Consider the following 17,258-nt stretch of genomic DNA (forward strand, 5'->3'; position numbering starts at 1 on the left):
CAGGAATCTCGATGAGTCTGTATATCTTGTCGTCGGCTCGACGCTGAATTTAAATGTTTCACGATAATATCATTCCCGTAACACACATATGTGTTTCACGACCACAGAAACGGCAAAAAAATTTCATCCTACTACGTAAGATACAATTTAAGCCCATGGGAAGAGTAAGAAGAATTTATATTCTTTACCTCTCTTCACGAGAAAATGTTTTTAGACTTTTAGAATTGTAAGTCGACTCGTCTCTTCATTCAAATGTTATCCTTTGTAAACGTTCGAGCCGGAAGCATCTTATTACAGACACGAAAACATACACACGACGCCACGTGTATGTTTGCTGTTGCCATTAATTAATTCTCCGAAGGAAAGTAAATAGCAAAGCTAAAATTAGGTGGACTTAGGACGTGGCGTTAAACCACGTTTGTCGTTCTCACTCTCTCTCTCTCTCTCTCTCCGCCTTTATTTCTTCTTCTCTACTCTACGAACGTAGAGAACATGCGTTAGAAAAACACGAGCGTGTGTCACAAATAAGACGCGTTAATATTGATGGCAATCCGGCCGCTTGCTAATCACGCTGACTATCAATTCAAGCGAATGTTTATTTCCAACGTGCTCGTTAAATCGTCAATGAAAACATGTGCGCCACTCGCGTAACACGCCAGTTATACGGGTCCTTCGCAAACACCGGAAATATCGTCGGTGCGCGCGCGAGCGTATCGTCTATTTGCGCCAAATTGATTGTCCAATCCGCTTGTTTGCGGAATGATCGCTTTCAGCTGCGAATGGACGGATCTCTTCCTTTGATCCGCGGCCGGCCATCGGAGCGTTGAAGCGGTCCTCTCGTCGTAATTATCATCTCTCTGCTGATTGCGAGCCCCCTCCTTCGGCCCCTGAAAGAGAAATTTGCAATTACAACGACATCCTCGCGAATTTCAATCACTCCTGCTATCATCAGAGATTATTAGAAAGATGTCACACGTGAAAATAAATGAGATTTCTGTTTCTCTGATTTTTCTTTCCTTTCTCAATTCCGCTCGGCACGCTCCTTTAAGAGAAAACGCACCTGAGCGGAACGGAATGTGCAAACGCGTACTTACCTATCCGTCCGTTCTCGCTAATGAGACTTTCTACATTCCTCGGCGTTTTTATCCTTCTCAGGACGAAGCACCGCTCCAATCGCGAGAAACATAGAAGAGCAGCCGAGATGAAGGTACCTATATATCAAACGCGTTAATCAACTGCCAACTGGTTTCAAATTGTGTCTAAATAAAGATGTATTGACGAAGATGCACGAAGAAGGTGCTCGAAGCATCGGCGTGCATTCGCAAATAAAACAACGCGGTCGTAAATACACACGGTCAAGAACAGAACTTGCAACGAAAGATTAAACGCGACTCGTCATATAAATTTCATTGGCTGCGAGATTTCTTAAGAAAAAAAACAAAAAGAGACAAGAAAGAGAGAATAACCCCGAAATTTGAATGTCGGACACTAGGTGGATGTTTCACATTGATTTTAAAGTAGTAGTAGCCGACTTTAAAGTAGCAGTAATAAGGTGAGCCACATTTTCAGTGGCACATCAAGGGGACTGTTTACATAAATTTACGTAACATATTATAATACTGTAGTATTGTATTAATATTTATACAATAGTATTTATCAAGCAAAATTACGTTCCTATACATTTATTTTTCACAAATTAAAATTCCTGCCAGTGAACGGTGAGCTTCCGGATTCTAATGATTAATTAATCATTTCTTTTCTCGTTTAGGACATTCGGTAAAGTACAAAGATGCTATCCTTTATTTGAATAGAACACCGAAATCGTCCGCAGTAACATCACAGTAGTTTTTCATTAAAATCCTAAAGGTGGTTTAGAAGAAATTAAAAATACGACATCAACTTCAAGGAACGCGTATAAAAAGTGTCATTTTAAATTAAATATCTCAGTTTCGAATGGTCAATTGTTTTTTTTTTAATTGCGCCAATAATTAGGTCATATTTCAATTAAAGATGTCTAAAGTACGTCTTATGTCCCGATTTCGAATATTGTGCTGTTTAGGTCATTTTATGCTACTGCTACCTTAAATCGTCGACAAGGAGAAGTCATTTGATCCCGAGTGCGTCTCACTTTTCCTCGTGACGATACAAAATGGGATGCAGGGGTAACACTTGCAAACGCCGCGTCGCAAAGTGACTTGCAAATCATAGATCGCCAATGCGCCGGATTGGCAGGAACGATATGTCACGTACGTGCGTTTTAATCTTGCGGAGGCTGCATGTCTTAGAGGCAAACATTAATTTGCTCAATAAACGACTGCCTGCAACACGCGAGAATCGTACATGTCTTCCTGTTTTTCTACGTCTCGTCTAAAAACGGAAAGAATGGCGTAATTTTTTTCTCTCTTGCTCTTTGCTTAGCCAGCAACATCGCTAACACGACGTATCACCAATTATTATGTAATAACAGAGGTGATTCCGCAGAAATTTTTTTTTTATGGTTGTTATTTTGCAATTGAAATTGCGGCTCTCCGGCTCTGCAACTTAAATAATATCGATCGTGATCTCTCGAACTTTCAATTGGCGACAAAAAGCGGATCTCGACGATTATTATCGATTCGCTTTCAAGAACGCTTCATTCTTGCCTCTCGTCGAGGAAATGAAAGATGAAAATACCTGAAACCTCTTAAAAGCGCGAGAATCATTTTCGAGGCGTAATTTTACACGTGAAAAATTGGAAATCGCGAGTGGAGCCGGTGGAGGCCGCGTCCACTGATTATTTTTGAAGCATTCACACCGCGCGCGAACGTCATAGGATAAAAATATCGTGATACTGCATAAATATTGAACATTGATAATAGTACATACGTATACATACGCTAGTGCCGAAAATCTATAAATAGACAACGTGGTCCTCCACGCTGAGAGAAACACATACGAACTCGTGAACCATGTTTACGCAGGTTGCACAACACGCATTTCAAAATGGCAACGAAGAGAGATCGTTTTCACGCATGCGCCGCCATCTGTCGTCGAGATCGTGCGCGATTTCTTAGCGAAAACGCACTGCTCCTTCGTCGATAATTGACAATGGTAACGAGAAATGGTTCGAGTGACATTTTTTTTTATCGAAGTGTTCGCCAAAATGATGTCGGTTCGAATTTGTCGCCCGAGGAGAGCGGGAACAATCGTCGTGGTGTATTTCTTTCGGCTACACCACGCGACATTTCGTTGTCTTCTAAAAAATGAAACAGGCGTACACATTTAAAATCTCGCGGAAAGAAGGACGGCAAATTCGCGCGAGGCGGTGCAGCAAACGCGCTGCCGAGGGAAACTCGTGTCTGCATTCTGATCGACGAGCAACGATCCCGCGATATATCATAATCGATGATTGCGGCGATGACGCGATTACTTCTCGATGATCCATCTCCGTGTAGTTCACGTTTACGACGTGAAAGAAGCGCCTCGTCCGCGGCGACACGCGAACGATGGAACACAGACGGTCGATCGAGTGAAATTGACGGTACCACAGCTGCCTGATAAGAGGCTCCTACCTAGAAACATGTAAATAGCGTCAGGTGGTCTCCGGGACGATCCGTGTGCCATTTTGGCTGCGCATTATCGCAATCGGGGATTTATGTTTATATCGTTCTCCTCCTCGGTTTGTTGCCCAATCGCGGCGTGTCGTCCGTAAGCAGGCTCGTTTTCGCGAAATTCGGAACTGCACGGGTGAGTAATTTCGAGATCGTATTACGATCTCACGTGACAAGTGGTTTCTTGTGTACGTAACGATCGTAAATTATCCGGCTCATTGGCTCCCTTGGCTCGTTACAAACAATTTCGTGAGCATCGGAAGCGCTTAGAAATAATGACAACGCGCACATGCACGGCTCTCGTTGTTTCCCTTCGGTCTCGCGTGTACGTCGAGTCAACGCGACCCGTGTCGCCCGAGACAAAAGGGAATAATAATAATAATATTATGCTATGTACATTTCGCAGCAAATTTTCCAAAATCTGTTATTTGACGATTCGTCAGACATAATGAAATCAACATTTCCTTACTCAGAATAATACTGTATGTTGGCTACTTGACATTGACGTTGGTTTTCTCAATCTATATTTTTGACAGTAACCAATCGGTATCATTCTGAGACATGTTGAATGATAGATGATATTAATTTTGGCAATTATAATAATTATACAGCAATAACATAGCAATGTCCGAGAAACTTCCGAGTAGTCAACCGCAGCCTATCGTCAAGATAGGCCATTACACCTTAGGCCAGACTCTAGGGGTGGGCACATTTGGCAAAGTAAAAAGTATGTATATATATATGTATGTACAATAGAAGGAGAAGGAAAACTTCTACTACATGTATCTTTCATGTAATATCATTTCCAGTCGGGGAACATGTTCTGACGAAACACAAAGTCGCAGTGAAGATCTTGAATCGCCAGAAAATCAAAAGCCTGGACGTTGTCGGCAAGATCCGCAGAGAGATACAGAACCTCAAGCTTTTCAGGCATCCGCATATCATCAAGTTGTAAGTATCATAGAGCTTTTTCATGGAGAATCTCCTGTCGAGATTGTGACTTTAATCTATACTCTCTCAACTCACTTTTACTGGTAAAAGTGCATCCAAAAGTGACCTGGAAACCACCTGCTTGGCTGAGAAGGCACATTTAAGGCACTTTTATTATTAAAAGTGAGTTAAGAACCTTAATATATAGTGTATCTCTGTTATAAAATCTTCATGTGTGTAAATAATTCGTGTCAGTTTTTTAAAGAAAATATCTTGTATCCAGTACATACAGGTCTTGATGTTTGTTTCTTCTACACAGATACCAGGTCATAAGTACTCCTACGGATATATTCATGATAATGGAGTACGTCTCTGGCGGGGAATTATTCGATTATATCGTCAAGCACGGGAAGCTGAAGGAATACGAGGCGCGACGATTTTTTCAGCAGATCATATCAGGCGTTGATTACTGTCATCGACACATGATAGTCCATCGAGATCTAAAGCCAGAGAATCTTTTGTTGGATCACAATCTCCACGTGAAGATCGCGGATTTTGGTACTTGGATATATATATATACATATATATATATAAAATTATGTCACACGGAATATCGCGTTACACACGTGTGTTACGAGTGTAGATCGTGAAAATATTCTCCCACGAAAATGCAGGTCTGTCAAATATGATGATGGACGGCGAGTTCCTGCGCACCTCGTGCGGTTCCCCGAATTACGCCGCACCGGAAGTGATATCCGGCAAGCTGTACGCCGGTCCCGAGGTAGACATTTGGTCATGTGGTGTTATTCTGTATGCGCTACTCTGCGGTACCTTGCCATTCGACGACGAGCATGTTCCTACCCTCTTCCGTAAGATTAAATGTAAGTCGACGTGAGAGGTCGAACGCGAGAAGTCTCGGGCTCCGTGTAATATCTCCGACTGTGTTTTAGCTGGTATCTTTCCTATCCCGGAATATCTGAACAAGAGTGTCATCAGTCTCTTGTGCCATATGTTGCAAGTCGACCCGATGAGGAGAGCGACTATCGAAGATATTAAGTAAGAATCAATCTCAAGTGGTATAACACAGGTTGCTGAGTCATTAAAAATAATCTCTTTTTTTCGTCAGTTAGTTTTCGAAAGTACATACGTACTAGTACTTTCTTGCAAAGAAAGCTGGACTCCGAGATTTGACTCGAATCTTTTAAGACACTTTGAAAGTAGCTTTTTCTCTAAATCACTCACTTTAGGCCTAAATCTCGGCCTAATGATCGAGCAACCAGAAAATTCATAATTACCACACTTAATATATCACACTTATGAGATGTATTGATCCGTAAATAATCCAAAACACGTGCGATTTATTGACACGTTGCCATTACGCTTACCTAACGCGTTCTCGGTCAATTTCAGGAAACACGAGTGGTTCCAGAAGGATTTACCGTCGTACTTGTTCCCGTCGCCCGTCGAGCAAGACTCGTCAGTCATCGATATAGACGCCGTGAACGAGGTGTGCGAGAAGTTCAACGTGAAAGAACCGGAGGTGCATTCCGCGTTGTTGGGCGGCGATCCGCACGATCAGTTGGCGATCGCGTATCACTTGATCATAGACAATAAGAGAATCGCCGACGAGGCTGCCAAGGCGGAGCTCAAGGACTTCTACGTGGCGTCCAGTCCTCCACCGGTGGCATTCAGCCCGAACGACGCCAACAGCAGTCCGTTGCGACCTCATCCTGAGAGAATCGCACGTATGTAAAGTGCATTATTTAGTCATCCTCCATCGAGCTTATTACAACCGATGTAAGCATCGGTCTCTTACGCCGTTGCAGCGTATCGTGAACGTCAAGGCTCGCAGGGCAGCACGACGCAAGCACAGACACAGGGCGGCAACCGTGGCACACCTGTGAAAAGGGCGAAGTGGCATTTAGGGATCAGATCGCAGTCGAAGCCGAACGACATCATGAACGAAGTCTATCGCGCTATGAAGGCGCTCAACTTTGTAAGATCCACCGGGATGTTCCTCCTGCTTACATATCGCACGGAGTCAAAGATCGTCTCACACTAACATCTGAACGCACGACGTCGTCGTGTCTTTTCAGGAATGGAAAATCATAAACGCGTACAGCGTCCGAGTACGGCACAAAAACAAGTTGACCGACAGGTACAGCAAAATGTCGCTGCAGCTGTACCAAGTCGACTATAAGAGCTACCTGTTGGATTTTAAGTCGTTGTCGAGCGAAGAAACGGAGGACATCGGACGCGGTAAGCCGGTGCCGGATAACACAACTCACGGATAATTACGAAGCGTGATTCGCGTATGTGTGATGAAAGCATACGTGCATTCTTGCAGATCCGACGTTACCGCCTCCGCAAGCGACCGGCCACCACACAATGGAATTCTTCGAGATGTGTGCGGCATTAATCACGCAATTAGCACGATAGCGCGCCTACCCCCTCGTCGGTTGAAACCTGGTACATCCTGTTCTTTTCAAGTTGTATAGTTACGAAATAAACGCAGAGCATTGTAAAACACATCGTGAGCCTTACCTCTACAAGCTCTAAGCTCCAATAAAAGCTATATATTTTTCGAGCTGGATTTATTTCTTAATCGGACTTCTCCGAGATAGCATAGCTGCGCGGCTGAGAAAAACGAAATACCTCTGACGATGTGTTGCATGAAGATCCACACGAGGAGCGGTGTTATACATCTACATACATAATAATCGTTTATTATTGAATGCTATAATTGAATGTTACATTACCACGTTCTATTATAAATTACAACACAAATACATGTTTACCTAAAAGATTATCAATTCTATCGTTTTACCTATGAAAATCGGATCTTCGCCTTCGTGAGAAACCAAGTGTACATGTGTCTTTGTATGTGTGTGTATGTGTGTGCGTATGCTTATAGAAAAATATACGTTATTACATCTTGCCGTATTCAAATTTGTCGCGCGTATATGTCCTGTGAACGTATACAAAACGAAGTCGCTCTGTCGGCCGATGCGTACACGTCGCAGAAGTGACGATCGAAGCAATTGTTTTGACGTAGCCGTATGACTTATATCACGATATCGCTGCTATGATGACTGACGATGATTTAATTCACGGTGGAGAATTTCTCTGAATGAATATGTGTGTAACAATTTTATATATATAATATATATATGTAAATTGCTTATAAATTAATATTTAGACATTTGCATGCTGTTATCACTATACATGTAGTGTCTTACGATGAAAATTTATTCAAGCACCATGTCATTGGAATATCGGTAATTAAAGATAAAATATACATAATGGCACATTTTTCCACAGACCTCGTCTCATTTTATACAAACTACACGGCTAGATTCTCGTAATGCTGCCGAAGAACTGCCTGTTGTCGGTCGATCCAGCTTATCCATACCCTCGCGATTACCGAAACGAGCGTGAGAAAAAAAGGAATACGTACGAAATTGGACCATTCTGCATTTTATCCTTGGTTTTCACACAGTTATCGAAAAGCGAAGAGGACATGAGATTTCACTGATATGGAGCCACACCAGCAATTTCGCCTATATCGTAATACTGCGTGTTTTTCTAGGAAGATTGCGGAGAACTTATGCAACCGAGATGACGACGAACGAGATGATGGAAATGTCAAATGCGCGAATCTGCGAAAAAAAGAGGGCTGAACATATTTCGAGAAACATCGCGTGACTTACGACGATGGGAAGATGCAACGTGAAAACATGATTTCGATGTGGTACAAGCTTGCTTCCTTTTCGTTCGGGATGTTTTACAGTATATAACTACAATATATTGTACGAGAATTTATTGTATGTAGCCCCAGTGTACAGGCTGGTATCGTCGAGCATCGGGGAGGGACATTCTCCGACCGGACACACCGGAGGCGACATTGCATCCTTCTCTCTCATCCCGGTGAAAATTAATTAATTCTATCCGACGCTCCGTGTCAGAGCGGGCTCCCCGACGACGACCACCGGCGACGGCCGTCCTGCGTACGACTATGATCGGCTTTTGATACACAGTTAACCTTTCCATCATTCTATATAAATACAAATTTCTAGCACGGATCAGTTGCTCCAGTTGTGGCACAACCTATGGCTAACAACTATTATATGTACCATGAAACAGAGACACACTTTGCGTATAGCTCGCGGGAGGAGGGACCAGCTCTCTCTGTGTCGTCGTTCTCCACCTGTTGTACCTATCTCAACGACAAGCGGATAGCTCGCGGAAGCGTCAGTAAAACACACAGCGGCGAAACAATGACAAGTATGCACAGTATGCTTTCTCTATCATAGTCACTGTATGACTAGAAGACATTTATCGTATATTCAGCGCGGAATATACCTGTTTTCAACCTCAGGAATAATATAGCCCGTAGGAGAGTACATGTGTACACCTATTAACAAGACGTTTCTTTTCACAAGAAGCATGCCCTTCCTTGCATTGCGATAAATAAGAGAAATGCGAAGAGATATATATATATATATATATATGTATATATGTATATATATATATGTATGTATAACTTATTTACGTTTTATATTATATATCGGTAATATAATCCTCCATAAAATCAACAAGTCCGTGGGTGGGTTGCTCTCGTCGAGCGTGAGTAGAGAACTTCGTGCGCTCAACCGCTACAGGTTTGGAACGTTCGATATAAATCCCTCGATAAAACAATAATAATAATAAAAACCTACGCGTGAGCGTTAAACTAGTGCGCTATATTAATACATGTGTGTGTGTGTGTATGATGTGTGTGTGTATGTATAGGATGGGAGCATACACGCAGAACTTGAAACTCGTTATAAAATTGTAAACTGGAACCGCGCTAGAATGTACATTCTACATAAATACTGCGTTAAAGAGAGAAAAAGGTAATAAAACAAAAATCTCATTGCGCCTGGTGTTTCCTCTATATCTCTGAGACATGATTTTTTCTTTCCCGGTTTTCAATAAAATTCGCAATAAGGACCGAGCTAACATATATATAACTTTTACTTTACATATCTATATCTAATAAAAAAAAACTTCGTAAAAATTATGCTCGTGCTTTGGGCAATTAGCGATGTGTAACGTAAGAATATTGGGGGGAGAGGGGTTGACTAAGTTATTAACACACTGCTGGGATACTAACCGTGTGAATCTCTAAGCGTCTCCTATGCCTCGACGTATTGCACAAGAATCTGGGGTTTGTTCAGCATTTGTAGCGTGCGACGTATCGAACGTAACGTGGATTGTTCGGACCTCGATGTGGTAAGCACGGTCTGCGCGATGGTACATATAATAGATGTTATTATAGTAACCTAAATTGATAATATAGGAGGAGTCTCTCTATCTCTCTCTTTCTCTCTTCCTCTCTCTCCATTCTCTCCCCTTTGTCACACGCACGATGCATCGCACTTGGAGAACTTCTGTTAAATCTCCTGATTGTCCTCGCCGGTCTCATTGTCTACGAATTCTACGTGTGTGAACGGAAAGTGGCCGACCTTACCGTGCAGCTCGCCCTCCCACTGGCCGTTGATATTAGTCTTTGTCACTTTTATTATGTCACCTACTTCCAACTTCAGCGCGGTCTTGTCGTACGCGTTCGGTACCCTCGCCTGTTTCACTTTCGCGAATGCCGGTAGCGTTCTCTGAATGTTCGATCTTCGCGTGACGGTCGCGGCCGTCGCCTGGCCGGCCGTCGTCTCCGCATGCGGCACCTGAGTGGCCGAGCCCGAGTTCGAGCCCGAACTGCCGCCGCTCTCCGGCCGTGAATTGTTCTCGATTATCATGTGGCTGTCCTCGTCGTACTTCTGCACGTACGGCACCGGCACCGAGCCGATCTGCCCGAGGCTGTTTCTAGCCGTCCACCATTGCTCCTCGTCCTTCGACACCACAGTGAGTATTTCACCTGTATTGCAAACATCTCGTTAAGGTAACTCAGATTGACTGTGCGAAGAGATCAGAACTACCACAGGAGGGGGGAGGGAGGGGACTCATCATCATACCTTTCCTGAAGGGTAGATCGTCTGGATCGTTGCCCTCAAAGTCGTACTTTGCGATTACCCTCTGCGTCTTCTTTAGAGCAGGCCTGATTAATGGTGTGGTGTCCAAGTAGTGTAATTTGTAAAAGGCCAAAAGGCTGGGAATGTCCGGGAACATCTGATCGCCTATCCGATACCGGACTTGATCCCCCTGTTGGATCTTGTTGATGATATAGTGGCTAACCTTGCTGTCCTCCCTCACACACAGCACAAAGTCACCATGTATGGAAGTGCTGTCCCGTACCAAAAATACACCGCCCTCCTTCTCACCCATTAACAGGTCGGAAGCGTCCTGCCGCGACATGGCACCAAAGTACCAGCTGAAAGGGAATCAGACACGTCTAACTTAATAACGCAACTGATTAAATTTCTCGGAGAAACATACATATACAATTCAAATTGATCGAGTAAATAAATTTCAGGGGAAAAACATACAAAGCGAAGTTTGCCATTATAGTCAATTGATCAAAGTTAATTGAAACTCGAATTGATTCTCTATCTGCTAGAGCAAAACATACAAAAGATAAGGAGACATTTCAATTAATCTTAATTAATAATTGGAAAAAGTGTTTACATCGGAATATCTCGAATAACATGGGAGGTATTCCAAGAACATTGAAGAAAAATTACCAAGTTTCTTAAATCAGTTTTCTATTTCTACCTTGTGTTACTCGCGAATGACACTTTGAATCATGACTCATATCGCACGGACCAAAGATGATTTATCCAGTGCTTTACGGAATACAAGCGAGCCAGTAACCCCGTTTCAAAGAATCCTACACAGAACAGCTGTCAAAGAATGCCGGCGAGTGACGTTGGGAGCCGTTATTTCAAAACAACATTAGCCCGTTACACGATACGTGTGACACGCCGAGTGCCGCGTCGGATCGCCGGATGAATGAAAACACGAGAGAACTTCTCGTGTGACACGCACCTCGACTTGTCGTACTGATCGAAGGTCGCAGCCATTGTCGCGCCCCGTTGTTCCCGATCGCACAGTCCGAGAGCAGCGAAACGATAACTTCTTCCCTCGTCAATTATCAATTAAACACGGTGTTACGGGGCAGCGGCGATAGTGAGAGCCCGTCGGCGAAACGCCCGCATAGTAAAAACCGCAGCAGCGATGCGCGACACGAATCGCGGCCGACCGTGACACAGATGTTGTGTTTGTCGCGCGATTCACGCTCGCTGGCACGGAAAGCCCGGGGGAACTCCGTTCGCACGTTCCTCCGCACTTCTCTCGGCCACGAGCAAGTATCACTTGTTATCCGCCGAACGTGCTTCGCACGGTGCGATCTTGCGGTGGCGGCGGAACGTCGACAACATGTTGGCGGAACGACGTTGTGTCACACCTCCGTCGGCGTTTCTCACGTGGCTCGCTGACGCGGACGATGGAACGCGAGAGAACGCTGCCTCCCTCGGCTTCCCTGCTGCGTGTAGCTCGCGCAAAATCACCGCGAGCTACATCGACGCGATCGTTCGTCCGCGCGAAACGTCCTGTGAGGCGAGCTGGAACTGCCAGGATCTCTTACAAAAATGGTCGCCCGACTGGCACGGCACACTCGGCGCGCCTTACGGCCGCTGCGCAACGCGCGCGGTCTATCGAGCCCTCGATTTATATCGATCGACTGCGCGCGATTGTGAATCGCACCGTACGCATCGCCCGTTAGTGCCGTATTTTCGCTGGTGCGTCATGGGGGTCGCTTATATATTTAATATTTATCAAGCAAAATTACGTTCCTGTATGTTAATTTTACTACCTGAATGATGAATGTTAACTTGAAACGAAGTTGAGATATATATATATAATATCTGCATATCAAAATTATATTATTGTAAAAGCGGCATCTATTTTGGTTGCACAGAGTTATTTAATTAACAATACAAAAGTCCTGGATCGTATCGGGTATATCCCAAGTTTTTTTATTGCGTGTTCTACTTGCGTTACAGTTTTACATATAAATAATAGCTAATTAATAAACTAATTGATAAAAAAAATATTACTACGTTTTTTTTCTTCTTTATCTCATGGTCCATTTTGCCGGTGTCCCTCTTACGTCTCGCTTTCGATCGGTTGGGCGCTGGGTGGTCGAACTAAAAAATATGTTTTTATTCTCCATTCACTCGCATCTGCTTTGATTTCGGTCTTCATTGATTTCTGTTAGTCTTACTTCCACAAGCCAAGGGCTGAAACTTTATGTCGTCCACGGCGAAGCCACCGTTACTCGCGCTTCCCTCGAGGATCAGTCGATACGGGGTACGCGCCTCGATCGTCACTTGTGCCGCCATCCACACCGGTCGCGGATTGTTCAATCCCTTCGCTGTCAGTGACCACAGCTGCAACGAAACACCAGGACAATGAAGCAAAGAATCCAAAGCAAAACGAGCTATATATAATTCACTCTCAAAAATCCATCCATGAAAAATGTCTCATATATATAAAATATGACCATATATAATTATATATTTTTATACATGACATATTTTATATATAATTTTTATATATAATTTTATATATAATTATATACAATCATATATCATTATTTTTAATTAAATATCGACAATTTTTTCCTGGGAATCAAATTTCAAGCATTTAACATCCTCATACCGCCTGCTCCTGCGCGTCTTCGTTCTGTTCGTTCCCATCCTCCTCAGCGGGCGCTTTGATCACTCGCAGAGTGGTGGACTCCTCCACGCCGAAGGCGGCGAACCAGAAGGTGAAACAGACGAACTCCTCGTCGGGCAATGGGCTGATGACGGGCGATCGCAACTGCACCGTCGTCGACTGCTTGTTGTTCGTGAAGATGTCGAAGAACACGAAGTCACCAGTTGCACCGAACGTCCTGTCCAACAGTTGAGCCGGCCGGTGGGTCTGAAAAGCGCGTTGCCACATCACGGCCCGGTCGTTGTCGGAGGCGGTCGTGTTCTCCCATCCGCACAGGCCCTTCTCGAAGCTGCAGTCCTCCGCGCGCACGGCCGCACTCAGTGGCTTCACTGCAAACGTAAAATTTCAAGGAATTGCTAAGATAGTCCGAAAATAGTCAACTAGCATCCATCCTATTTTAATATTCACCGCTGCAATTCCCAGTATAAAACGCGATATCGTCGATTCCTATGCTACCGCTCGCTCTGTTCGGGCCCCATGTGCCCTCGAATACGATGTTGAAGTCCGTGTTCTCGTTGATGTTAGCCTGAGCGTAGCTCCACGTGGGACCTTGGTTATTGTATAACTGCCAGATCGGCTTGGCTTCCGTCGAGGTGTCGCCCACTTCTTGCACGTACAGTCGCAAGACGCCTGTGAAAGATCAAACATGCGTTACTTTCATTTGGTGGACAAGTCGTATCCTTGCAAGGAGTAACAATGCTCGTCTTAAAAGGAATCCACAGCAATTCATCTCCATCAACTAAAGTAACAAATAAAATAGCCTGGTCGCAAAATTTAAAAACTTGACTTCGCAAATTGAATTTCTCATAATTGCTCACCCAAGCTGGGTCCCGTGGAGTCGATGAACGGCTCGAACATGAAGTACCAGAACGTGATACACAGCGGTTCCTCAGAACCTTTCATCTCCCGGCTGACTAGCTGAGCAGTACCGCCTCCGGACGATCGTGAGCCACCACGTACACGAGCGAGCCCCAGGAAGTACTCGTTGCGTCGATTAACTGTGTGCCCATTGCTGTAGGGCTTCCTCTGGTTTCTCGGGCCCAACACCTGCGTGGACACCCTCTCCCACTCGACGCGGTCCGGGTCGCGCGTGTTGATCCACTCGCACTCGTCGACCTCGAACGTGCAGTCTCGCGGTATCGGAGCGGCCACTTGCGGCGAAACTTTCGAGAAGGAAGAATCAGAGGACCAAGTCGAGAAAATTATCGGGAATAACTCGAGCAGCGCAAACTGTAGTTTCGAAGGCTCGGAGAGAAACCGGTTTTTTCCATTTCTTTTGTTACTACAGCGCTGAAGCAACGAGGACTTACCAGGGCAGGCGCCTTGTGCGTACGAGATATCGTCGATGGCGATATCACCCATGCCGGTGATGCCCACCGACGCCTCGAACATCAGCTGGAAGTCGTCGAGCGAGCTGATCGTCACCTGTGACATGAACCAGGCGTTGCCGGCGTTCCCGGACAGTCCCCAGATCTCCTGCAGCTGGTTGTCCGAGCTGCGAAAGTGACGTAGGTAGAGCCTGAGGTAACCGATCCCGGACCCGAACATGTGGAACCAGAAGTGCGTGCACATCGGCGCGTCCGCGGTGGTAGCCGGGAAGCTCGAGCTTACCAGCTTCGCCGTGTCGCCGGGTCGTCGCGGGAAGCTGGAGTCGATGTACGCGTAACCGCCCGCTGTGGCGCGATCGCTGGAGCTGTCCATCGCCGGACCGGTCGTGGGATTGTCGCTGCCACGGCTCTGAAAACGAGATTTCTCCGGATATCTTCTCGTTTTCAAGTGATCTGAACCGCGTAACAGCCCATAGACGGTCGTACGAAGCTAGTGTACTCACTATGGTCCAATCAAAATCGTCCTCCGCGTCGTTGTTCCAGTCGCAGAAGCCATTGGCGAAGTTGCAGAAGCCAACGCACGACGTGCCAGGCTGCAGGTCTATGTCATCGATGGCGATGTACCCGCGATACAGACGCGACGGGTCCGTCGAGTCCACCGGCACACCTTCGATGATCACCTGCTCGCCAAGACTTAAGTTTGATTCGTGTCAGATTGGTTCAGCGTTAAGTTGATTCAATCTAAAAATCTCGATCCACCATCGACCTCGACGTTTCGCCGACTGAATTGCGACGACTCACCGAGTGCAATTCGGGGAAAGTGTAGAGTATTTGGGTCTGCTGCCATACTCCGAGCGTGTAATACTGCGCGTGCCACAGCACTCGTTCCTCCAAGACCTCCACCGGCTCGCAAGGCACCGGCGCCGTGACATTTTCCGTGGGCGGCTCCTCCTCGAGCTGCTCCTTCTTGTACGAGAACTCGTCTACACCGACGTGCAGCAATACCCGCAGCCCTGCGATACTGAGACCATCCATGGAGTATTTGAACATGAAGCAAGTGCCGGAGACCCCGGTGCTGCCTAACTGTGGACTGTGCAGGAGACCACCGGAGCTCTTGAATTTCAGATCCTTCGGTGGTACGTGCGACGTCTCCACGAAGGCGTACCTAAGTGCAACGAGACGCAAAAAGCGAAGATGCAGAGGAAGGTGATGCACTGTAACGTTTCTGGCTGTGAAGGAGAACGCATGAAGTAATAAACGCGACATTCAAGCTTACCCTCCCTCCATGGTGCCGCTCGTAAAATCGGCCGCCGGTCCACCCACCCAGTTAGTGCCCAATCCGGTACCCGGCATCCACTCCAAGGCGCCGTTACCATTTTGCCACTCGCAGAGCGGCATCGACGGGTTCGGTCCGAAGTCGCAGAAGACTTCGTCGACGGTGACCGTCGGCGGTGGCACCGTAATCGTCGGGAATCTCGCATGTGAACACAAAAAACAGCGTGTAAACCTATTATATAGGTTCAACTAATTAATGGAGATTTAAAAGGTAGAGTGATGAGATAGTATAAAGCTACTCAATCAACACGTACATCTAAAAAACGTCTCGGAGACGTCCTTCAGACACCTTGTTGTCTAAAAGACGTCTTTACAACATCTTGGGGAGTCTTAACATTATCTGGCTACCTGTGCCACCGTCGAGATACCTTTGCGAGGAGGGGTTCCTTTGGGCGAGCGTGGTGGGGTACAGAGGCCCGGTAGACAGGGAGGTTTCCGTGGTGAAGGGCGCGGTGCTGCGAGTCGGCAGGATATCCGGTCTGCCTGGCCACTGCCTGGGCTCGATACGCTCCACTTCGTCCAACGGTTCGCGATCGACGGTATTGGCGGGAGGCTGCCGCGAATCGATGGAATCGGCAGACTCCCCGTTGCCCATCGCATCATTAACTCCGTTGTTCACGAGGCCTCTCCGCCAGTCGGACGCGTAGCTCGCGTTCACGGCGCCCACGAGGTCGACCTGTTCGCCGAGCATCGCGTGCAACACCGTCGACCGGGTCACGCCCTGGGACGAGGAGGACGACCAGCAGCTCAGCAACAGAAACCACCACATATCGCGGTCTCTTTTTCCGTTTTCACCTATGTTTCACAAGGTTTACACTTGGCGTGCGTGTGTCATGTGTCGTTTGCTGCTGCTACTCGCTCATCGGGATCCTCGAGGCCCGTCAATGATAGTCTTGACATGTGGTTTGTCCGGCGAGATCCCCTTTCTTCTTACGACATACGAGAAGAGACTCCTTTACGGGAACTCTTTTACATCGCACCACACATCGTGTTAACGTCGCCAATCCGATTGCGGTAACGTTAAACCGATCGAACGTGAAATGATGAAGGGACTGATGAGGGATTGAGCGCAAGAGTGAGATTAATCCGTATAATCCGCAAGGTCCACTTTGACGTCATTTCATGTCACTTTGTTACTTGGGGTGTATTCTAGATACACGTAAAATATTCCAGAGAAAATATAGTTCAAAATTATTCACCCGTTATTACAGTGAATATATTGGCTCAACGTCTGTTGGAGACCTGCTGACTTTACAGACTCACATTCTTGCGCTGCAGCCTTCAACTTGCCGGCTTCCCTGTACCGTACGAGATCACGAGGAAACGTTCGGACGACGGTAACGCGGCCGACGGCGTGATATGT

The 17,258-nt window shown here is 46.0% G+C and overlaps 3 protein-coding genes and 1 long non-coding RNA gene across 4 annotated transcripts; 1 reads left to right on the top strand and 3 right to left on the bottom strand.

Moving 5' to 3' along the window:
- Window positions 1-795: 795 nt before the first annotated feature.
- LOC106747618 lies at window positions 796-2,350 on the bottom strand. The gene is made up of 3 exons (XR_001374669.1): window positions 2,081-2,350; window positions 1,095-1,211; window positions 796-887 (listed from the first exon to the last, which is right to left on the bottom strand). It is a non-coding gene; the product is annotated as an uncharacterized LOC106747618 (long non-coding RNA).
- A 1,065-nt stretch (window positions 2,351-3,415) lies between these two features.
- LOC106747619 (5'-AMP-activated protein kinase catalytic subunit alpha-2) lies at window positions 3,416-7,107 on the top strand. Its single transcript, XM_014625308.1, has 10 exons — window positions 3,416-3,726; window positions 4,202-4,317; window positions 4,400-4,541; window positions 4,840-5,078; window positions 5,195-5,401; window positions 5,471-5,576; window positions 5,931-6,265; window positions 6,347-6,516; window positions 6,617-6,779; window positions 6,868-7,107. The coding sequence occupies exons 2-10, from the start codon at window positions 4,215-4,217 to the stop codon at window positions 6,957-6,959; spliced, it is 1,557 nt and encodes a 518-aa protein (XP_014480794.1). The 5' UTR covers window positions 3,416-3,726; window positions 4,202-4,214; the 3' UTR covers window positions 6,960-7,107.
- Window positions 7,108-7,230: 123 nt separating this feature from the next.
- Window positions 7,231-12,136, bottom strand: LOC106747621 (adapter molecule Crk). Its single transcript, XM_014625310.1, has 3 exons — window positions 11,502-12,136; window positions 10,532-10,887; window positions 7,231-10,434 (listed from the first exon to the last, which is right to left on the bottom strand). Exons 1-3 carry the CDS (start codon window positions 11,534-11,536, stop codon window positions 9,956-9,958), a joined length of 870 nt encoding a protein of 289 aa, XP_014480796.1. The 5' UTR covers window positions 11,537-12,136; the 3' UTR covers window positions 7,231-9,955.
- A 328-nt stretch (window positions 12,137-12,464) lies between these two features.
- On the bottom strand, window positions 12,465-17,180 carry LOC106747622 (MAM and LDL-receptor class A domain-containing protein 1-like). Its single transcript, XM_014625311.1, has 10 exons — window positions 16,264-17,180; window positions 15,837-16,034; window positions 15,362-15,725; window positions 15,064-15,240; window positions 14,543-14,969; window positions 14,051-14,395; window positions 13,641-13,862; window positions 13,176-13,561; window positions 12,739-12,904; window positions 12,465-12,661 (listed from the first exon to the last, which is right to left on the bottom strand). The coding sequence occupies exons 1-10, from the start codon at window positions 16,662-16,664 to the stop codon at window positions 12,621-12,623; spliced, it is 2,727 nt and encodes a 908-aa protein (XP_014480797.1). The 5' UTR covers window positions 16,665-17,180; the 3' UTR covers window positions 12,465-12,620.
- Window positions 17,181-17,258: the final 78 nt, after the last annotated feature.

This window comes from Dinoponera quadriceps, unplaced genomic scaffold (assembly GCF_001313825.1).
Source record: "Dinoponera quadriceps isolate SergipeBrazil2010 unplaced genomic scaffold, ASM131382v1 scaffold1395, whole genome shotgun sequence".
Taxonomy (NCBI): Eukaryota; Metazoa; Arthropoda; class Insecta; order Hymenoptera; family Formicidae; genus Dinoponera; species Dinoponera quadriceps.